Source organism: Anomalospiza imberbis, chromosome 3, assembly GCF_031753505.1.
Source record: "Anomalospiza imberbis isolate Cuckoo-Finch-1a 21T00152 chromosome 3, ASM3175350v1, whole genome shotgun sequence".
Lineage (NCBI taxonomy): Eukaryota > Metazoa > Chordata > Aves > Passeriformes > Viduidae > Anomalospiza > Anomalospiza imberbis.
Genome location: NC_089683.1, coordinates 37,126,439 through 37,144,792, shown reverse-complemented (window position 1 = coordinate 37,144,792; position 18,354 = coordinate 37,126,439). Strand labels below are relative to the sequence as shown.

Genomic DNA, 18,354 nt, shown 5'->3' with positions numbered 1-18,354 from the left:
AATACATACAAATAATCCTTTTTCCCATATAAGCCTGAAAACAAGCAAGTTTGTTTTGGGATACATAGTCTGTTCAGTCACAGGCTTTTACACCTTCCTACTCAGAGAAGTTGAAATGGGAAAATAATGCAAAAAGGATTCAGTCTAATCCTGGGGAGAATGTTTTGGGTAAATTAATGACTTCAGTGTGTTCAGGTGCAAAGGGGGTTCATGCAGTGTGGGGTATTGGGGAGAGCTGTTTCCCTCCACCATCGCCACTGCAAATCCAGTCACCATGTTCAGAGGTTTTGCCAGTTCTACACGTCAGAAACTGCAGAACATCAGACAGAGAATTTCCCTGACTCAGACAGTAGCAATGGATGTGTAATGGGTGTCTTGACATCATTCCAACCTCTGCTCTTCAGTCAGAAGGGGGAGACCTGCAGGCAGGAGTAGCCTCAGCACCCATGGGCTGCATGGGGCTGGACATCCATTCAGGTGAAGGGATTTTTTGGGTCTGCAGCTCTGGAATTCGGGAGGATCTACTCTTCTGTAAATGGCATTAAGCTACCAATGAAGGAGTGTTGCTTTAGCCATACATGGAAACAGATTTATTCTGGAGTTGCTAAATATCTTTCTCTCCCTCTTAAAGCTTAAAATTCTGATTGAGAAATTAAGTTGCTGTAGTTAGTAGCTTGTCTTCGTCAGGTACAGTTCCACCTTGCTTTTACTTGAGCTGAGGTCTTCAATGTGACTGTGTCGTGCCTGTCCACTGGAGAGTAGACTTGGGAGTTTGAGGGGTTTTTTCCCTTTGATCTGAAAATATCAGAAGCAAGCGCAAAGCCCTTTTTTTCACCATTAGAAAACCCAACAGTCACTCTAGCTCTTTTTTTCTAAAATATTCTAAAATTTCCAATGTCCCCGTGTTGTTGCCATTACTAAATTGGAAATTGGAGATGCATAGTAGGTGGTTGAAGAAAAGCACTTTTCAGTCTGTCTAAACCCTATTTATAGTTTTGAGGGGGGAAGTTGGTGGGGCAAGAAGGTAATCCAAGCATGACAGGGTGAAATCCAGTGGCATCAAACCACTATCAATCATGGTATCTTTCCCTGGGAACTTTCTTGGATTTAAGGATTAATGGGCTGTTTGGCTGTGGTCTTGATGTGTCCGGATATTGGGCTGAATCTCACCATACTGTATTCAGCCAGGGACGATGCTGCTCCTCACCACCTTGTTTGTGCTTTCTTCTCCCTTGTCCCCTGCAGGGTGTGAACGGCATGTCTGTGGATGAGAAGACTGACTCCCCCATGTATGTGTATGAGTCAACGGTGCACTGTACCAATATTCTCCTCTGCTTAAATGACCAGCGGAAGCAGGACATTCTCTGTGACGTGACGCTGATCGTGGAGGGGAAGGAGTTCCGCGCCCACCGGGCTGTGCTGGCTGCCTGCAGCGAGTACTTCTTGCAGGCCTTGGTTGGGCAGACGGAAAATGACCTGGTGGTCAGCCTGCCAGAAGAGGTACAGTATGTCACCATGCCACCACCGTAACAACGCGCCCTTTCCTCCCGTCTGGGGAGGAAAACTTCTGTGGTCTGCTGGGTGGCCAAAGGGAGAGTGGCACAGGTGTCAGTGGCTGCCCCAGCATGGCTCAGAATGTGCTTTTTGTGTTTGGGTGGGTTGCAAATCACTGAAGGATGGACATGTTCACACCACACCAGCCTTATGATGGAGGCAAAGATGCAAGATGCTTCAGCTCGCCTTTGTCACTGCTGCTGAAGGAATTGTACCAAACATTTCATTACCGTAGCCTCGTTCAGGGCAGTATTAGGACCCTGATATTCCTCTGCTCTTCTAGACAGGAAATCTGAAAGGAGTGATGTGACAGCTACATGGCAGGTTATTGCTGAAAAATCATTTGAGCTGTCATGTTGTTGGGAGTTCCATTGCTGTCCACCCCTCTCTGGCAGCTCATATCTTTATTCCACTTCTTTCCCCTTTTCTGCTCCTCATTCAGACTGGCTTCCTCACAGCTCCCCTCATAAAGAGTTTGGGATTTAACTGTGTTTTCCACCAAGAAATCATGAACTCAGTCTGTCAGAAAGCAGAGGTTTTGTCATGCAGCGTAGCTCCCGCAGCAGGAAGCCCACGGACGTAGAAAACACATACCTCACTGGAAAGTTTACTTTATTTTATCACAGAATCTCACTGGCTGGCTTCCACCCCCACTGTAATTTCCTCACAGCCGTAGAGCCATGACAGCACACCTACCATAGGGCATGCTGGTGGCTTTGCTGCCCACAGAGGGGAAGTGCATGCCTGATGGCCAGGGCTGCCATCACCTGCTGCCTTGACACTGCCTACTGGCGTCTCCAGCTGGGAAGGGTGGCATGAGGAGGGTGACAATGTACCCAGGGCACAGCACAGCAGTCGCTCAGTGGGAAGGTACTCTGGCATACGGAAGGTTTTTCACCATCATTTGCTTAACACCCTTGCAGAGGCATGGTGTATTTTTAAATGATGACAGGTCCCAAAGTGTCACACATCATTTTTTCCCCCTCTGGTTTAGTTCTCCGGAGACTTCAGCAGCATTGTAATGTTGTCACAGCACAAGTTGGAGAGCATTAGAAGTAGGTCACTGGCAGTGACTTCATGAGTCCTGACACCGAGTATTACTCATGAAGACACTTCAACCCAGACATTTTGCATAGGAGTTTAGAGGTATCGCAGAGGACGCTCTAGGATGCACACTTTGATTCTGCAGTGTCCACTAATAATTTCCAGTGGAAGAATCAAGTCTCAGTCAGTGCTGAATGGCTTTCCTGCCACAAAGCAAGGGTAGGAGCAGAGAGGTGACAAAACATGCCCAAGGGTGCAGAGGTGTGAAATTGCAGTGCTCTTCTACGAAGAATTAGTGAAACCTCTTTGTATAATTCAGATCCTGTTACATAAAGAAAAGTAATTGACATTCAAATAAGCAGGTAGAAGAGTCACTGAGATGTTCAGAAGAATGAGCCTGGCCTAAAGGAGAAGAAAAGATCATGGCAGGCTCATACTGCTGGTGCGACGACTAAGATGTGCTGCAGCTCTAGTTAGGCAGAGGAGCTGAAACAGCCGAGAGGAGGAATTTCTCTTTAATGCTAAAAGACACTGTTGGCTCAAGCATTGATTGGTTTCAACCGGCTTTCAGTAAAAGTAGATTGGAAATTAGAAGATTTCTAATTCCAGCAGCAGTGAGGTGCTGAGTTGCAGGCCAGTGGAGGGGTCATGATGTGTTTGCACTTGGTCACCCAGTCCTATGTTAATATGACACTGAAGATTTAAAATACAAAGGTTTGCCTTTCTATGTGTTTTATATGAGATGCTGTCTGAGAAAAAAATCCTCCAGTTCAACCATAAATAATTTCTATTTAAGTGAATCCTCTTCAAATAAATGAAGTATTAAAGTTTTACATTTTGGAATGTATCTCAGTGAAAGATCAAAAAATGTTTGTGACTTAGGGTTGCAGTGGCTGCTTTTACGGCTCCAGTGAAGCTCGTGGAGTTGCAGAAGTAGTAAATTTAGTTCTTAAGGTTTCTGCAAGAACTTTGAAATTGTCGTGCCTTACTCAAGACCATTACTGCTACTTTGCTACATGCTTCTATAAGTAGCAGAGCACCAGGGCTTTGACTTTCTCATCCTAGAAAAGAACTCTCTTGGCCTATTAAAAGAGATAATGATAAAGTTACCAATGTTTACTTGTACAGATACTTTCTTTTCTACATGCAAATTAATTGCTGCTAAACACATTGAATCTTAGTTCTCTTGGTGGCTACTTTACTGGAATAGCTGTGTGTGAGGTGGTCAGCTAAATAATTTCCTCACAAAAGCTAGTCACTTGGGATAGGGAGAGCTGCCTGATGCACCTCACTATTTCTCAGTTACTCCTTGATTAAGGTGCACATCTCTTCTTCTGCTGTTGCTCAGCTTCGCAGCACTGGGCGCTTTGGTAGGTGCCTGTGCAGAGATACGGGAAGTGCCTCCAACAGCGTCGGAGCTCCCTGCAAGAGGAACTGAAACACTCCTGGTTTTTAAAAGCTGATAAGGCAGAGGAAACACCATCTTAGTTATATTGCATTTAAAGAAGTTAGCAGGGTCATCTTTGGTTCACAAGCTAAGTACGCTTACCAAGGCTACTGTTTTCAGACTGTGGTCTGCAGAACTCTAGCAGCAGTGAATTATTTCTTAAGCTATCCGTGGAAACTGACTTGCTCTGTTATGTAGGGGGTTATTCCTCCAGTGGAATAATTTGAAACAAAAGTTGAAAGTGAATATCCTGAGTGACTACTTTTTTGTGCTTAGAGACAATTTATGTTGGTGTATAATATTATAGAAAAACAGATACTGAAAACACTTTTTAAATGTAGTCTTCACTGTTCAAAACTTTTCTGAAGGTGACAATTGCTCATAAATTTACAGAGCTATTTTTTAGTCAACCACACAAACACTGTATTTTAAATCTGAGCATAGTTTGAAAACTGCTGAAGTACCTTGTGGAGAAAGGGCATTGTTGTTACTATTATTTCTCAAAGGTTTGATGTTGGAGCTGGATAAAGCTTTATATATAAAGCTTTTACATTCATGTTATGTTGGTGTGAGGAAGCTTAACATCAAAGAAAAGAACTTACTTCTGATTATTCAAAGCAGTAAATCTGCCTCTGAAGTCTAAACTGCAGACTTCTTCTTTTACTTCATAGCATGTTGGGGTCATTTTGTTAATCTGGCATCCAGACATTGTTAACTGTTGTCTAGCTAAACAGGGAACAGATGTTTTTCACATTATTTCTTGTTTATATCCAGTTACAAGCGAGAGCAGTCTTTACAATACACCAGTCATTTCAGTAGGGAGACATTGTGCACACACAGAATTGGGACTAGTTGGATTTAGAGGGTTTTAAACCCCTGCAAAATCTTGTGTTAGACATTTAAGGTTAGTTCAAGCATGTCTTAACAGGCCTCAGTTCAAACCTTTCCTTAATCAACTTAAACAAAGTCAGTATGGAGCTAATTTTACACTGATTGAAGAGTTTCCATAAACCCTTTTGTGCTGGCCTTGGTAATTTGATTTTGTACCACACCTTTTGTTAAGGCAACATATTTCAGTGTGTAGACAAGCTGCCCAGAGCAGCTGCATAATAGCAAGGGCTCAGATGTGACCGTGGTGTGCGAACTATCAGCCCTCAGAGCAAGTTAGAAAAATGGAGTGTTTCAGCTGCCTACAGCTAATAAAAGAGGGCCCCATTAGCTCTTAACTTCTATGCTTTTATCTTCATTTTCAGTTTTGCCAAACAACTGGAACCTTGCCTGCTTTTACCCGGGGTGTTTTTCAGCAATTAATGCAGTTTTCCTCTAGCAGGTGCCGTTAAATGCAACCCAGAATTAGTACTTTCAAAGAACTGAGTTTGAAGATGTAAAGTTCGTTATTCACTCCATACCCCTAACTGTTGTTTTGTTTTATTTAATCACAAAAACTGGTCTTCCTTCCTCTAACAAGGCACTTAATTAAGTTTTTAATTTATGATAAGAAGTTAAATGGCACTTAGGAGGTTTTTTTAATGGTTTCCACTTCCCATCCAGATTACAAAAAAAGGTGTGATGGAGAGAGACACGGCTGTCAGCCAGGGGTATTGTAGGTCATGCCAATATTAGCTGGCAGCAGGCCGTTATCCAATTAGCATTGCTTCATCGCTGCAAGTAATAGCTCTCGAGTAGATGATTGAGTCATTCATGCTGTAGTGGTACTCAACTTTACTTGAGAAGGAGCCAGTGCTTCATCAAATGGGCTTTTTATTTGCTATTATTACCTGCCTAACTCTGCTAATGGAAGTGCACAGCGAGTCTGCATGGGCAGGGTGAAAGCTGGGCACTGGACAAGGGAGCATCATCTGTGCAAACACCTTATTCACTTTTGCAAGCTGCAGGTGCAGTTAAATGGTGAAAAGACAGAAACAGAAACAGCAACAAGTAAAATTCCTCAGTGGCATTCGATTCCTACAGGTTAGAAAAAGAGATTCTCAACGTTGCTTGAATTTTTTTGATTTGGTGGCTTACATTTGAAAAAAAAAATTGTCACCATCCATGAGAGCACCAAATGTCTCCCTCTCAGATGAAGCTAAACAAAGATTTTCTGAAACCAGCAGACGAAAGCTTTCTTTAGCACTGGTCTGATACCAGCCTTTGTGTTCTTTTAGAAACTTGCTTTCCCAGTAGATTGGTTAGTTTTACCTGTATCCCTCGAATTTCTTGAATCTGCTTCAGAGTGGTGACCTTTTTTAGTGCAATGCACTGTCTGCTGGGAATGTTTTCTTCCAAAAGGATTAAACTGAGCTATCTGTGGTGCCCACATCTTCCAAGGGGCAAAAGGAAGTAGCATCTCTTTTATAATGAGGTGGTGGGATTTATCTACAGAGCTCTTTCCTTTGCTGTTAAGAGAATGATGTTCAAAGTAGATGTAAAGGCTGAATTCCTCCACATTCTCTCTCCTTCACTGCTGCGAAACCTGCCTTTTCCCCACAGGGTCTAGTCCTGTGAAATTTGTCATCTGCTTCTTCGGTTGGCTTGGGTTAACTCCCTCACACGGTTGGTTAAGCTTTGCTGGGAGAAAGGCAGGACAGGACCTCGGATTTGGGATTCAAGGCTGGCAAAAGCTGAGTATGTTGGAAGGCAAAGGCATGCAGCAGCACTCTGGGTGGGACTGAGCCAGGCATCTAACATTAGCATGGCTCGTAGCTGACAGGGAGGAGAAACACTGGCAGCTGCTAACCATCCATGCCAACCTGCCAGCCTGAGGGAAAAATGCTGGGAATTAGCCAATGAGAGATGATTGCGATGAGGAGAAAATCAAAGGCAGGATGCAGGAGGTCAACTATTATATACCCTGCTGGCTAAAGGCACTTACTATTCCTTTTTATCTCTCTAGAAATAAACAGCGTTCTCTTACTTACTTTGTCTTTTTCCTTTGTATTCTTTGTATGTATAAATATAATATCTTTGAAGAGTGTAGGGACTGAGCTGGGAGTGCTCTGCACAGGAGCATAGAGTGAAAGAGGTGATAAATGTGGAAAAGAGGAGCAAGAGGGCAAGAAGTTTATTTCCCAGCTGGAGGGATATTTAACACAGTAGGGAACAACAAAGACCCTTTTTCATTGGCACCCTGGAGATATATTAGTAGTAGCTAAGGTTAGCTCTTAGAGAATGTAAAGCAGTAATGTGGTTTTCTCTTTACATGACTGTATTGGCCATTGATGTTCCTCACAGATTGAAGCACTGGCCAAAATTATTTCTGCTTTGGCTCAGGAGGTGGCAAGAACCTGAAAGCTATTATTCCCTTCATCTGCAGAGCTTTTTGTAGTGGAAAGGGGTTATCTCCATCAGGCTTCAAACTCACTTATGCTTCAGCCTTACCTCAATAATGCCACTTTAATCAGTTCATATGGATAGAAGGTTGGGTCTTTGGTTTGTTAAATTCCTCCCTGCTAATGTGTTATTCTTCCTGCTGCCCCACAGTGCTGGCACTGACCGCACAGAGGGATGACTGGAGGCTGCAGTTCTGCACTGAGAGTAAAACTAAGCATTTGGGTACTCTTTGAAGTCTGACATGACAGTACTCTAATTCAGGAGAAACTATGAGACAGAATAGGATGTTGTTTTATGTGTGTTACTTATGTAGCACAGTACAAAGTGCAAATGATGTACTTTGTTTCTAGGAGGTGAGCAATAAAACAGAAATGAGATCTTCAAGATGTGAAATGAAATTCCATCCATGTATCACTGCAAAAGCTTCCAGCACTGCTTGATTTTTCATGCCTCAAGTGTGATGAAGAAACTAGCCACATACTTTTCATTCCGCATAGTGTAACTTCCATTATTTTCTGATGAGGGCTGTCTTGCTGTTCATAACATTCTCAGATCTTTTCAGGTGGAGAAAAGCAAAATACATCTATGTTGTGGTGAGAGATAGGCTTTAAAAAGCAAAACAGAAGTCATCTATACATGTTGAGTAGAGAAAATCTTGCAATAGCTCCTTTCTCTCCCTTCAGCAGTAGCTGTACAATTTATTTATGTATTCGAGTAGGCATATAAAAGTGTACTGTGGAAGGGGATTAGGAGATGAATGCACAGAACAAAATTCACCACTGCAATAACTGGACTCAGGTTTTTTGCCTCTGTTAGACTCCTGCCTGCCATTACTGTTCAGTTGGGCTGATTGACTGTTACTGCACTTGCTAGTGAAAAGGCAGTTTGCAGTGTGGAAACTTTCTTGGTCAAACATAACAAACATGATCTAAAATGTAAAAGATAGCTTGAATAGTGAGTCTTATGTTAAGGGCATGAGAAGAAGCAATAAGAATGCATAACAGGAGGTGGGTTGGTTTTGTTTGTTTGTTTGTTTGGGCTTTTTGTTTTTATTTGCTGTGTTCAAATATATATGAACAAAAATGAGATGGTTGAGCCATGACTGTGCCTCAGCTCTGAGCACTCTGGCCCTGCAGACTGAAAGATTTCTCCCTCTCCTCCCCCTCCACTTACAATTCTCTTACCTTTGCTTTATCTCTTATCTAAAAAGCCCTTTCCATTTCTTTAATGACTTCAAACTAGGTATATGCTCTTTTAGAGTCCAGAAATACAGGCTGGGAATTTGACTAAACAGATAGGTAAGGTCCAGTGAAGACACCTATCAGCTTCACAACATCAGACAACACAACCTGTAAGGTACTTAGTGATTACAGTACCAGGTTTTGTTCCCAAGACCCCCAAAAAACAAGATTTTAACCTTCATACAGCACTTTCTGACAAGGATTCCCTGGTGAATATTGTCAGACTGCTTGTTTTTCTCAGCTACTAATGAAATTGAGCATGTTATGGGGTGGAATATGTTATGTATACAAATGATGCATTGCAGCAGTCAACAAACATTAAGCCTAGGAAGTATGGTTCAATTTGGAAGTGAAGTATGGGGTTTAGGTGAGCAGAAGGCAATTGAATTGTATAAGGATTTGGGAATGAGATGCTTTTTGTGAGTTTTGCAGGGTAGGATTTTTTTAGAGGAAGAAGTAGACACAAACATTCTGTTAAATTTGATGCAAACTCTAAAGAGCAAAATGGCCAATTTATTCCAGGATTTTTGTGCTGTAATGAATTTTTATCTGTCCTATTTTGACAAGAGACAGACGGCAAACACCTCTGAGTCTCAGTGCAGTCTAACGCTACTAAAAGCTTTGTCCTTGGGTACTTTTATTTACTTTAATAAAATAAATAAATTGGAGCAGCTGTAGCTGGTCAAACTACAGATCTAGCCCAGGCTTGGTTTATTTAAAAAAGAGAGTTTTAATTTCTCTGAAAGCCCCTGAGAGAAGGCTTGTGTGGTTGTTTAAAGACTTAAATGAAAAGAAAGTATCAGGCATCTCTCTAGGAAGCATGTTGTAAATTACTGGAGAAAGGTATCAAGAGAGCCACTGGCAATTGTTTTGAAGCCAGATTAAAATTAACTGAAAAATTTGGCATGAGTTTTTATCAACAAACTCTTCAATGATATATGTGTGACTGCACATTTTTTCATAACTGTAAAGGTAAATGGCATTTGAGAGCAACAAGATTTAGACACCCCTTTAAGAAATTTGGTGCTCAGTACTGGTGTAGTTCAGTGGAATTCAATATCCTAAAAGAAGATAGATCAGATTGCTAATCAATCTTTCTGTCCCTCTCTTTGCTAAATCTGACCTTCTAAGAGTTGATGGAATCAAAGTCTGCATTTAGCTGTGTCTGTTTCCCTGCACATAAAATTAGTTGAATTTTTTTTTTTTTTTTTTTTTTTTTTTTTTTTTTTTTTTTTTTTTTTTTTTTTATTTAGAAGCCTTTAAAAGACATTGTGGAGAAAGTTGACTTGCAGTTGAAGTGGTACCCTGCTCCTTGCTGGGGGTCCACAGTCAAAATAACCATAGCTGAACTGAGAATGGCAGAAAACTGCAATGCTAAAACTTTCAGTAAAACGAAGATACAAGGTGTCACCAAACAGCTGGAATTGAGAGGTATGGGCTCTGAAGTTAAATAACAGTAATATAAAACCTTCAGCACTAGATTTCTGAGGTCTCTTGTGACCAGATAAAATACTGTCATCACCTCTCTGCACGTGCTGGCATGGAAGTTGATGCATCAGATGGGAATTACAGCACAGGTCTGTGCATCAGGTCAGTGATGATTAAATCACCTTGTGTGAACCACTCAGCAATGTTTACCTCTCTCTAAATGCTCCGGTTCACATTACCTCACATGGAGGTGAACAGACTAACCCACAGCTGGCACAGCTGCTGATCCCAGAGCAGCCCACATACCTGACCTAGAGCTTCCAGCTTATCAGTCCTCAGCCAGTTTCAGTCTCATTTTCTTCCCTCTCTATAAGGCACTGGAACTTGTTGGATTAGCTGCAGCATTTCCCAGGATGATCAGGGTAGGATGGAGCTGCTCACTTTACCTGGGTGACTGGTCCTGAGTGACAGATGAAGTCTGCTCTGTGTCCTCTGCCTGTTCTTCTTGCATCACTCCTGTGGTCCTGTGCACTGCCATTGACAACAGCTGCTGAAACTGCCATATCCAAGAGGAAAGTAGGATTGGCGGCATGGGGCAGATCAGAATGAGACTGTGAATAGCTACAGGGTTCCTGTCCCTCACCAGGAGACTTGGGGCACTTTGAGGATGCTAAATTAGGAAATTTTGTTTAAGTGATAGCAGTTGCAGACCACCCCATATATCCCAAACAACAGACGAGCAGGTTCCTAGCAAGACTGAATCTCCTCCAAAGAGAGCTGATCATTATTGGCAAATGGAAGCTGTAGGTTTTCAGGACATCAAAAACAGGCCATCTTTCTTTTAGTGTTGAAGGAACCATATTTAGCTGAGTATATATTGCACCTGGTCCGCATCATTCCCTGCAGCAGCTGCTCATCATTTCAGAGCAACACTTCAGAAAAATGGAGAAGTACAGACTTACTGTAAGGATAGCAGAGAGATTTGGCAAGTGTGAGCCAGGATGGATTCATGGGTGCTGTTGTGTTCTCAGTGCTTCCTTCTGTTCCTACAGTGTCAGATGTACTTCCCAAAGACAGGGCTGAGGTGGGTTTATGGGGATAGCAAAAGAGAAAGGAGACCATCTAAATAAATGAGTTGGCCCAGAAAGGGACCTGAACAGGGCTAATAGTTCAAAGACCTGTGGGCATCCAGTGTATTGTACTTGAAACACATGGTAATGCTCTGCTTGGAATTTCCTTGCTTTGAGTTGTGATAAGACCAAATTCCCACATCTCTGCATATATCTCCTACTTTATGTTCCCAGAATGGATGGGAGTGCAGTCTGTGTTAATGTTTCAAGGTTTAGAAAGTAGATCAAAAGAAAAAAGAATTGTCTATTCAGACTTTACCAGTACAGTTCTTAGTTTCTGGAAAAAATACTTTTGATCAAGTGGTCCTGGATTTTTGAGACTGTCATCTAGGAGGCTGAGACTACATTTCTGACTGTGTAAAGAAAACTTTTGCTTCTGAGAAATGTCTTGGGTTTTTGCTTACCTTTGAAATTCAGACCTGTGGTTATCTGTTTCAAGGGCCTGCAGCTAATAAGAAGCAAGTCTTAAACAACTCTGAAAGCAAAATATCTTTCCATCTCTGACCACACAGCAGTAGTACAACATGCCTTGCCACCTCTCTCCTCAGATACACAGGCAGCCTTCAGAGAAAATTTGCCTGTCAGAGGATTCCTGGTCAAGTAAAAACAGAGTTAGTTTCAGTTGTTTCCTGTTTCCTTCAAAGGACAATGTTGGAGCCAGTAAATTTTCAAGACAGGAAAAAGCTGTGGAGAGACAAAACTTGACAACTTCCCTTCTGATCTCCATAGAGGACTAGTGCTTATTTCTGTTTCTGGAAGGGGAAGCTGGACTTGAGGTGGATAGGTCTGCAGCCATTCAATCTGCCTGTTGAATTCAACTATTTTTTAACCTTATTTTTGTCTCCCTGCACATTTTCTTGTTGTACTGTGGATGGCTTTCTGCATATGGCACTTTTGTTTGGACATAAATCAAGAAGTTTCTGTCTATTCCTTGAATTTGCTAGTTTTCAGGAGACTGAACACATCAAACCATATTTTAATGGGTATGTTTTAAATGTTGAAATTAATTTGTCAAATGCAAGGCACAAGAAATAGAGAGTTGCCTGTCTTTTGTAAGACCCATCTCTCCTTGTCATTTTTGCCCGGTTTATATAAGCAGTAGCCATTGACGTCACAGAATATCTATACCATTGTCCAAGGAAGGGAACAATGAAGAGATGTCCCTGAGATATATAAGCACTGGGGCACTCTACAGAGAAACTTGTTCACATTTACAAAGTCATCACTGTATTCAAAAAGCAGAAAGCATTGCTTTCAGTAGTGGCAGAAGCCTTTAAATCACTAACTTCCTTTACTTTTTTCCCTGTCTTCAGCGTGTCTTGCAGTTGGAGGACTGAGAAGAACACCCAGCAAGGGCTTCCTCAGGCTTGGTTTAGTTTTACTTCCTTTTCAAAGATGAGCCTAATCCTTCCCTTACAGGTTTTATTTCATGATTATGCATGAACTCTCCAATTGGAAAACTCAGTTGAGAGGCCATACACAAGTAAATTTTTAAAGACAAGCATTTGATTATGTTTCTGGCCTTTGTCTTCAGCTGGTGGTGCACAGCCATGGTGATCCTAGCAGGAGCTACAGTGGACCTCTGCAAGCAGCTCTGTAGGGCAGACAGGCACTGAACACATAAACTGCTCTGCAGAGGGTTTCAGGTCAATCCCAGCCTTGGAGAACCAGACTATTAGTATCATCTGCTCTTGCACTCTCATCTTATGTGATGAGAGTTCTCTGATGTGGTTTTAATCTGAATTATTTGGCCAAGTTACATTTTGGTTTTATAACTGCTTTTTTGCAGAGGAATTGCTTAGCTAAAAGGCTGTGAGAATTTATGGTTGTTTCTTGTCACTTGTGCTTTCAGCCTCTTGGTTGAATGATAAGGTGGTAGTAAAGACCTCTCTATTCTCTTCTCTATTACTCATATCTAGGCTTTTCTTTTCCCAAACTGCTCTGATTTGGGTAAAGGAACAGAAAAGGTCAGTGGTCATATGTGCTCTCAAGAGACTCCAAAGGTGTCTTTTCTCTTGTAAAAATCAGAAGAAATCCAAGTGGTTATAACTATTTGACCAATTTGTTCCAATACTACTGTTTTCTTAAAGCCAAGGTTTTCATGAGGCTCTTCTGTAATTAGTTGTCTGTGCTATCAATTTTTTTTACATTTAAGGGCGAAAGTAATTCCATTTGCAGATTGCAACTCTTGTCCATCTGTCAGATGGGTGTGTATTTACAAGATGAATGCCTGTTTCTGATTTCTCCCATTAGAACAAAGGTTACTCTGTCATTGTCCTCAGAAAGCTTTTGGACTAGCTTTCTTTGGGGTGTGCATGCCCTTTTTTTGGTACAGTGCCGGGTGCCCTGTTGGGACTCTAGTAGTCACCAAAGGGACAGAAGGAGTTTTGGGGATAAACCCTGTTCACATGGCTAAAACTCTGTAAAACCACCACAATGATCTGCTGGAGAGTGATGGGGAGCTGGGGTCTGTATTTTGTGCTCCCCATGCCCATCCCTGCTGAGGTGAGCCAGCTGCTGCCCTGCCACCTCTGAACATGGGGTTCTCCAGCACCAAATGTGGGAAGGACTTGGGAAAGCAGCAGCCCTTGGCATTTCCACTCCCTCTTTATGCACATAGTATTGGCACGTAAATGCTCTTGCTCAATCCTATCAGCTACGTATCATTCTATTCTGAGGAAGGTGAGAGCAGTGCTGGAAATGACTCAGCTCCACAAGGTATCAGCTTTACTCCTTTTACCCCCCAGAGCTTTTCCTTGCTTTAGGTTTGTGTGGTAGCTGCTGTACAGGGGGGGAAACATCGCTTTTTTAGAAAACAACAATGAGAAATGCCATGGCTGCCTGTCAAGTGAAAGCATTTACCTTTGAGTTTATATGGCTGATGAGTTCTCTGCACTTCAGCAGGGCTCTGTTTTGCCAGGGGCTTTAAAAGGTCCTTGAGAAGCCTTTACAGCAAACGAGGGAACCTTGGCAAGATCCTGCATTACACCATGCCCTGCCCAGCATTCCTGTAGTTCTTACCATTTCCTGCCCCTTACAACATGGCTGTGACTTTGGACAGCAAGCACATTCTGTGTTTTAAATGTCTTATCTGTGGGGGTTTTACAGTGTGCAGTGCATTTGCACAGGGACGGGGGGATTTTTGGTTTGTGTGATTATGTGCTGTTTTGTGACTCTTCTGTTTCCTCTCACATCCTCCTTCCCTGTCTCTTGTACCTGAAACATTAAATTAAATCTAACATAGCAGTACATTCAGACAGAGGCGACACTTGGCTGTGCCAGTTCCCCAGTGGCTTTAAACTGCTGGCTGCAATACTGCAAACACATTCAGACCCTGGCTTGGCCAGCAGTTCCCCCCAGCTATCTGCATGTTTGCTCTCCAGGCTTTATTTTACCTACACTATTGGAGACTCTCGAGTCACAGCCTATGTCTCATTGTTATGCATGGATGGGAAATATTCCTGTACTTATTTGCATTCATTAGCTGTTGGGAGCTCCGCTGTTGAGGTCTCTAGCCTTGTTTTTACAGTGCTTTTGGCACTGTTTCTGCACTTGGTGTGCGAATTTTTATGATCTGTTGCATGTTATTCATGCAATTTCCTGCCCTGTAATGGTATCAGTTTTCCAGACACAGAGGAATACAAACGAAAACCCAGGAGCCTGCATTAGCATAAAATGTCCCAGTTCTGTCAGTTTGATTAATTTGTCTCTTTGTCTCCACTCTATATGATAAGTGCTATTAATGGTTGCAACACTTCATATGTCAAAGTCTTTCTTCCTAATGACTTGAAAATGTGGTTTATTTCCCCCTTTTTTGTATTATTTTTCTCATTTAGCATTCCACTCAAGTATAGATTTATGCCATGCTCTTTCATTATCTTACTGGTTGCAGCACTGGAGTGATTACATATGGTGTAGGGTATGAGCAAAGATGCGATCCCAGGGGCAGCAGCTGCTGATGCAAGCTGAAAATAGATCCAGCGTATGCTCAGCACTTTTCCCAGAGGTCTTTTATTTATTAGGAACAGTCTTGGTACAGGACAGCTTGGACCCTCATTTAGCAAGATGACTTTTTGCCTTTCAAGAACAGTGCGGTGACTTTGCTCTATTTACTGACTGCTGTGTAATTTTTTTTTCACCATCTCCTGTGGAAGCAGAGACTTTACCTAACATAAATTGTAATATAATCCTGATTTATAATGAAGTCAAGAAATGACAGGCTCCATTTGAAGTAATGGAACTTGACAGATCTAAGGTTTAAATTAAATAATCCTATTTGTAAGACAGCATTTGTACATGGTACACTGATTTAAAATGAACTTCAGTTCTTCTTCAACGAATCCTTTACCATTCTCTGTGTTTTACCTTCCATAGAGGCTTTTTGGGGGACAAAGTTCATTTGAAGAGAATATTTTTTATTTGAAAACATGTATGAAACAATACAGTGTTTTCTTTTCCAAAGTTCTTGCAAATTGTTTCACAGAAGACAACTTTAATTACAGAAGAAAAATTAATGTAGGTCACTTATTCAGGCCAAGCCACAGCTAACCTGCTTCAGTGGCCAGAAGAGGCCAATTGCTGAGAATGAAGAGAGGGAGGATGCTGGAGAGAAAATAGTCAGGAGGGTTGTGGCTCGACTCTTCCCCTCTCAGGAGCAGAGGTTCATTCTCACAGTGATTTCTGTGGAGAGAGAAGGTCACCTCCTCCTTGCTGTCCTTCCTTCCCTTACAGCTGGTAGAGTGGGGCACTCAAAGATGATGTTTCCTCCTGCCTCTGCACCCCACTTTTCTTCATCTGTCACTGTCGTACCAATGCAGGCAAGGAGAGCCCCGGGGTGCACAAATGGAAAGGTGGTCCTGCCGTGGCTGCTGGAAGCTGGCAGTAAGCACTGGAGTGGGGGTTGGTGGAACAAAAGGCTTGCAGAGGAAAAAAAGAGACCAGGGAGAGAGCATGAGATGCTACAGAAACTATCAAAAAAGGCAGTGGGATAAAAACACTAAATGTACAGTGCATGATTTTTTTTTGGCTTAGATTGAGGGAAGCTGTTTTAGAAAATCCCCCCTTCTCTTTTCTCTCACTCAGCATTGTGGTTTTGCCTTCCTTTCTAGCTGTATTTAGTTGCAGCTGCCCTCTCCAGCATCTTTCTAATTTTCCTTCATACCTGGCAGGGATGTGGCCCTTTCTCCAGGAGTCTGCTCTCACCCTGGACTGGCCTCCCATGCTCAGGCAGAAAGGTCCCAGTGTGTGCGTTCAGCTCAGTAATGTGCCTGTTCTTCCTGTGTCACCCTGCCACCATCACCTTTCTTTCCTGAGAAGACATGGAAGGTGTAGGAGGGCAGGGTGGGCACTGACCCACAGGGTCCCACTCAGGGGAGGGCAGCCTCTCCTGCCCTGGGGCTGTGAGAGCCATCTGCCTGGGCTGGAGCTTCAGCACCATGTCTGCCCTGCAGTGGTTCCAGGACCAGGCAGCTTCTTCCTCCTCTTTGTGGTGAACTCCAGCAGACAGTGAAGATGAGATGACTGCTAAGGAGGGTGTTGCTGGGGCTGGAGCCCAGCCTGGGGACGTGGCGCAAGAGGCTCCTGCTCCCATGTCCTGCTCTCTACGCAATTAAGAACTTTTTTCCCCAGTGCTTGCAGGGAATTAATAATTTCTATTAATTAGAAACCAAGCCAAATCTCCCCAGTGCACTCGAGAAAGAACAGGACTCAAGAGTGTCACTGAGAAATGGGAGGAAAAACAAGCTCACAAAGCCAAAGTGGTGCAGGCCAGTGGAAAAGGTGAAGACAAGGAGTATCCATGCAGCAAACACGGCATTGACATCGTGTGGGCCCTTGCTCCTCATCTAGGGAAAAAGCCAGCAAGGCCCAAGAGTAAAAATCCATCAAGAGGTTTTGGAGTTGCTGCTGGTAGCTTGCATACTGCCCATCTCCCTCCTCCAACAGACATGCATGGCTACAGGCATGGCTTTCTGTTCACTTGGAATTAATGGGATTATCTACAGTGCAAGAGGAGGCAGGGTACACTGAATTCTGCGAATACAGAGCTTCAGCCTGTGCTGCTTGATCTTTAGAAAAATATAAGTAAAACAAAATAAAGTATCACGAACCAATTCCAGAGTACTTCAGTATGCACATAAACTGGTTTTCATTGCTCACAGCACACATAAATACGCACTGGTGACTGAGGCAGCAGAGTAACACTTAGCTGTTCGTTATTTTATCAGGCAGTGATAATTGTAGTTAATATTTTCTTAGTAGTGTCTCTGAGAGTTTATTTATGCTGTTAATAATCTGAGCAGCTGTAATGATGCTGGCTGCCAGAGCTGTAGCCTTTTAGAATCACTCCAGTGTGGCAATGATACGATGGTAATAGAAATCCAAGGAAAAAACAATCTTTTCGGAGCAGATGGGGCTAATTCAATCCCTTTCACACACGTTCACGTTATCTAGTTTCTTTCTCACACTGGCATGCGTGGGTGCACGTGAGCATATGTAGTCACACACACACACACACACACAAATAGCTGTAAAGTCCCACCTTCTACCCTCTGAGGAAGTCAAGCTGGAAATGCCATCATTTTTCTATGTGAAGTCTTTCTGGGGCTTCTAAGGTACATGGCATTTTCTACTCCTTAACTTCTGGGTAGATCTTAAAAATACCATGTATGAAGCGTAAAGGGGAAAGTCATTTCTTTGGGGATAGCCCAGAGCTGGGCACAAGGTCATGGCTGCACTGGGATGCTGTTGCCCAACCTTCCCATCTTTCCCTGCCTTTGATCTCTTCACTATGGGTCATTCCTGCTAAGCCTGCACTCCTTTAGGGACTAAAAGAACCATTTACCTTTTATTCATAGCAGACATGAAATCTCAGCAAGAAGGCAAATGCCTACAATTTTTTTCTGGTGGGATTTACAGAGCCTAGTTAACCTTTTGGGCCACTGAGAGAAGAGTTAACTGCTCCTCGTGGAGGATGGGAGGGAACCAACTTTGCTAGATCAGCAGTGGCTGGTTCTCCTTTCAAACCTGCATTGCTGAACTGAGCAGCATTGCAGGTCACTGATGAAATGTTCCAAGCAGTGGAACAAAAGCCACCGTAATCCTCAGATCTGCTGTAGCAATGCAAGAACAAAAACAAGGTGATGGCAGAAGAATTGCACATCCAAATACCAGAAATTAAATG

General features: G+C 42.7%; 1 protein-coding gene across 11 annotated transcripts in view; it reads left to right on the top strand.

Moving 5' to 3' along the window:
• BACH2 (BTB domain and CNC homolog 2) overlaps positions 1–18,354 on the top strand; it is a 187,616-nt gene that overhangs the window by 137,276 nt on the left and 31,986 nt on the right. For all 11 annotated transcript variants that reach the window (XM_068184041.1, XM_068184046.1, XM_068184040.1 and 8 more), the window contains one exon: positions 1,246–1,500. In XM_068184041.1, coding sequence (XP_068040142.1) covers positions 1,258–1,500 — 243 coding nt within the window. In that variant the 5' untranslated portion in view covers positions 1,246–1,257. The remainder of the gene's footprint in view (positions 1–1,245; positions 1,501–18,354) is intronic.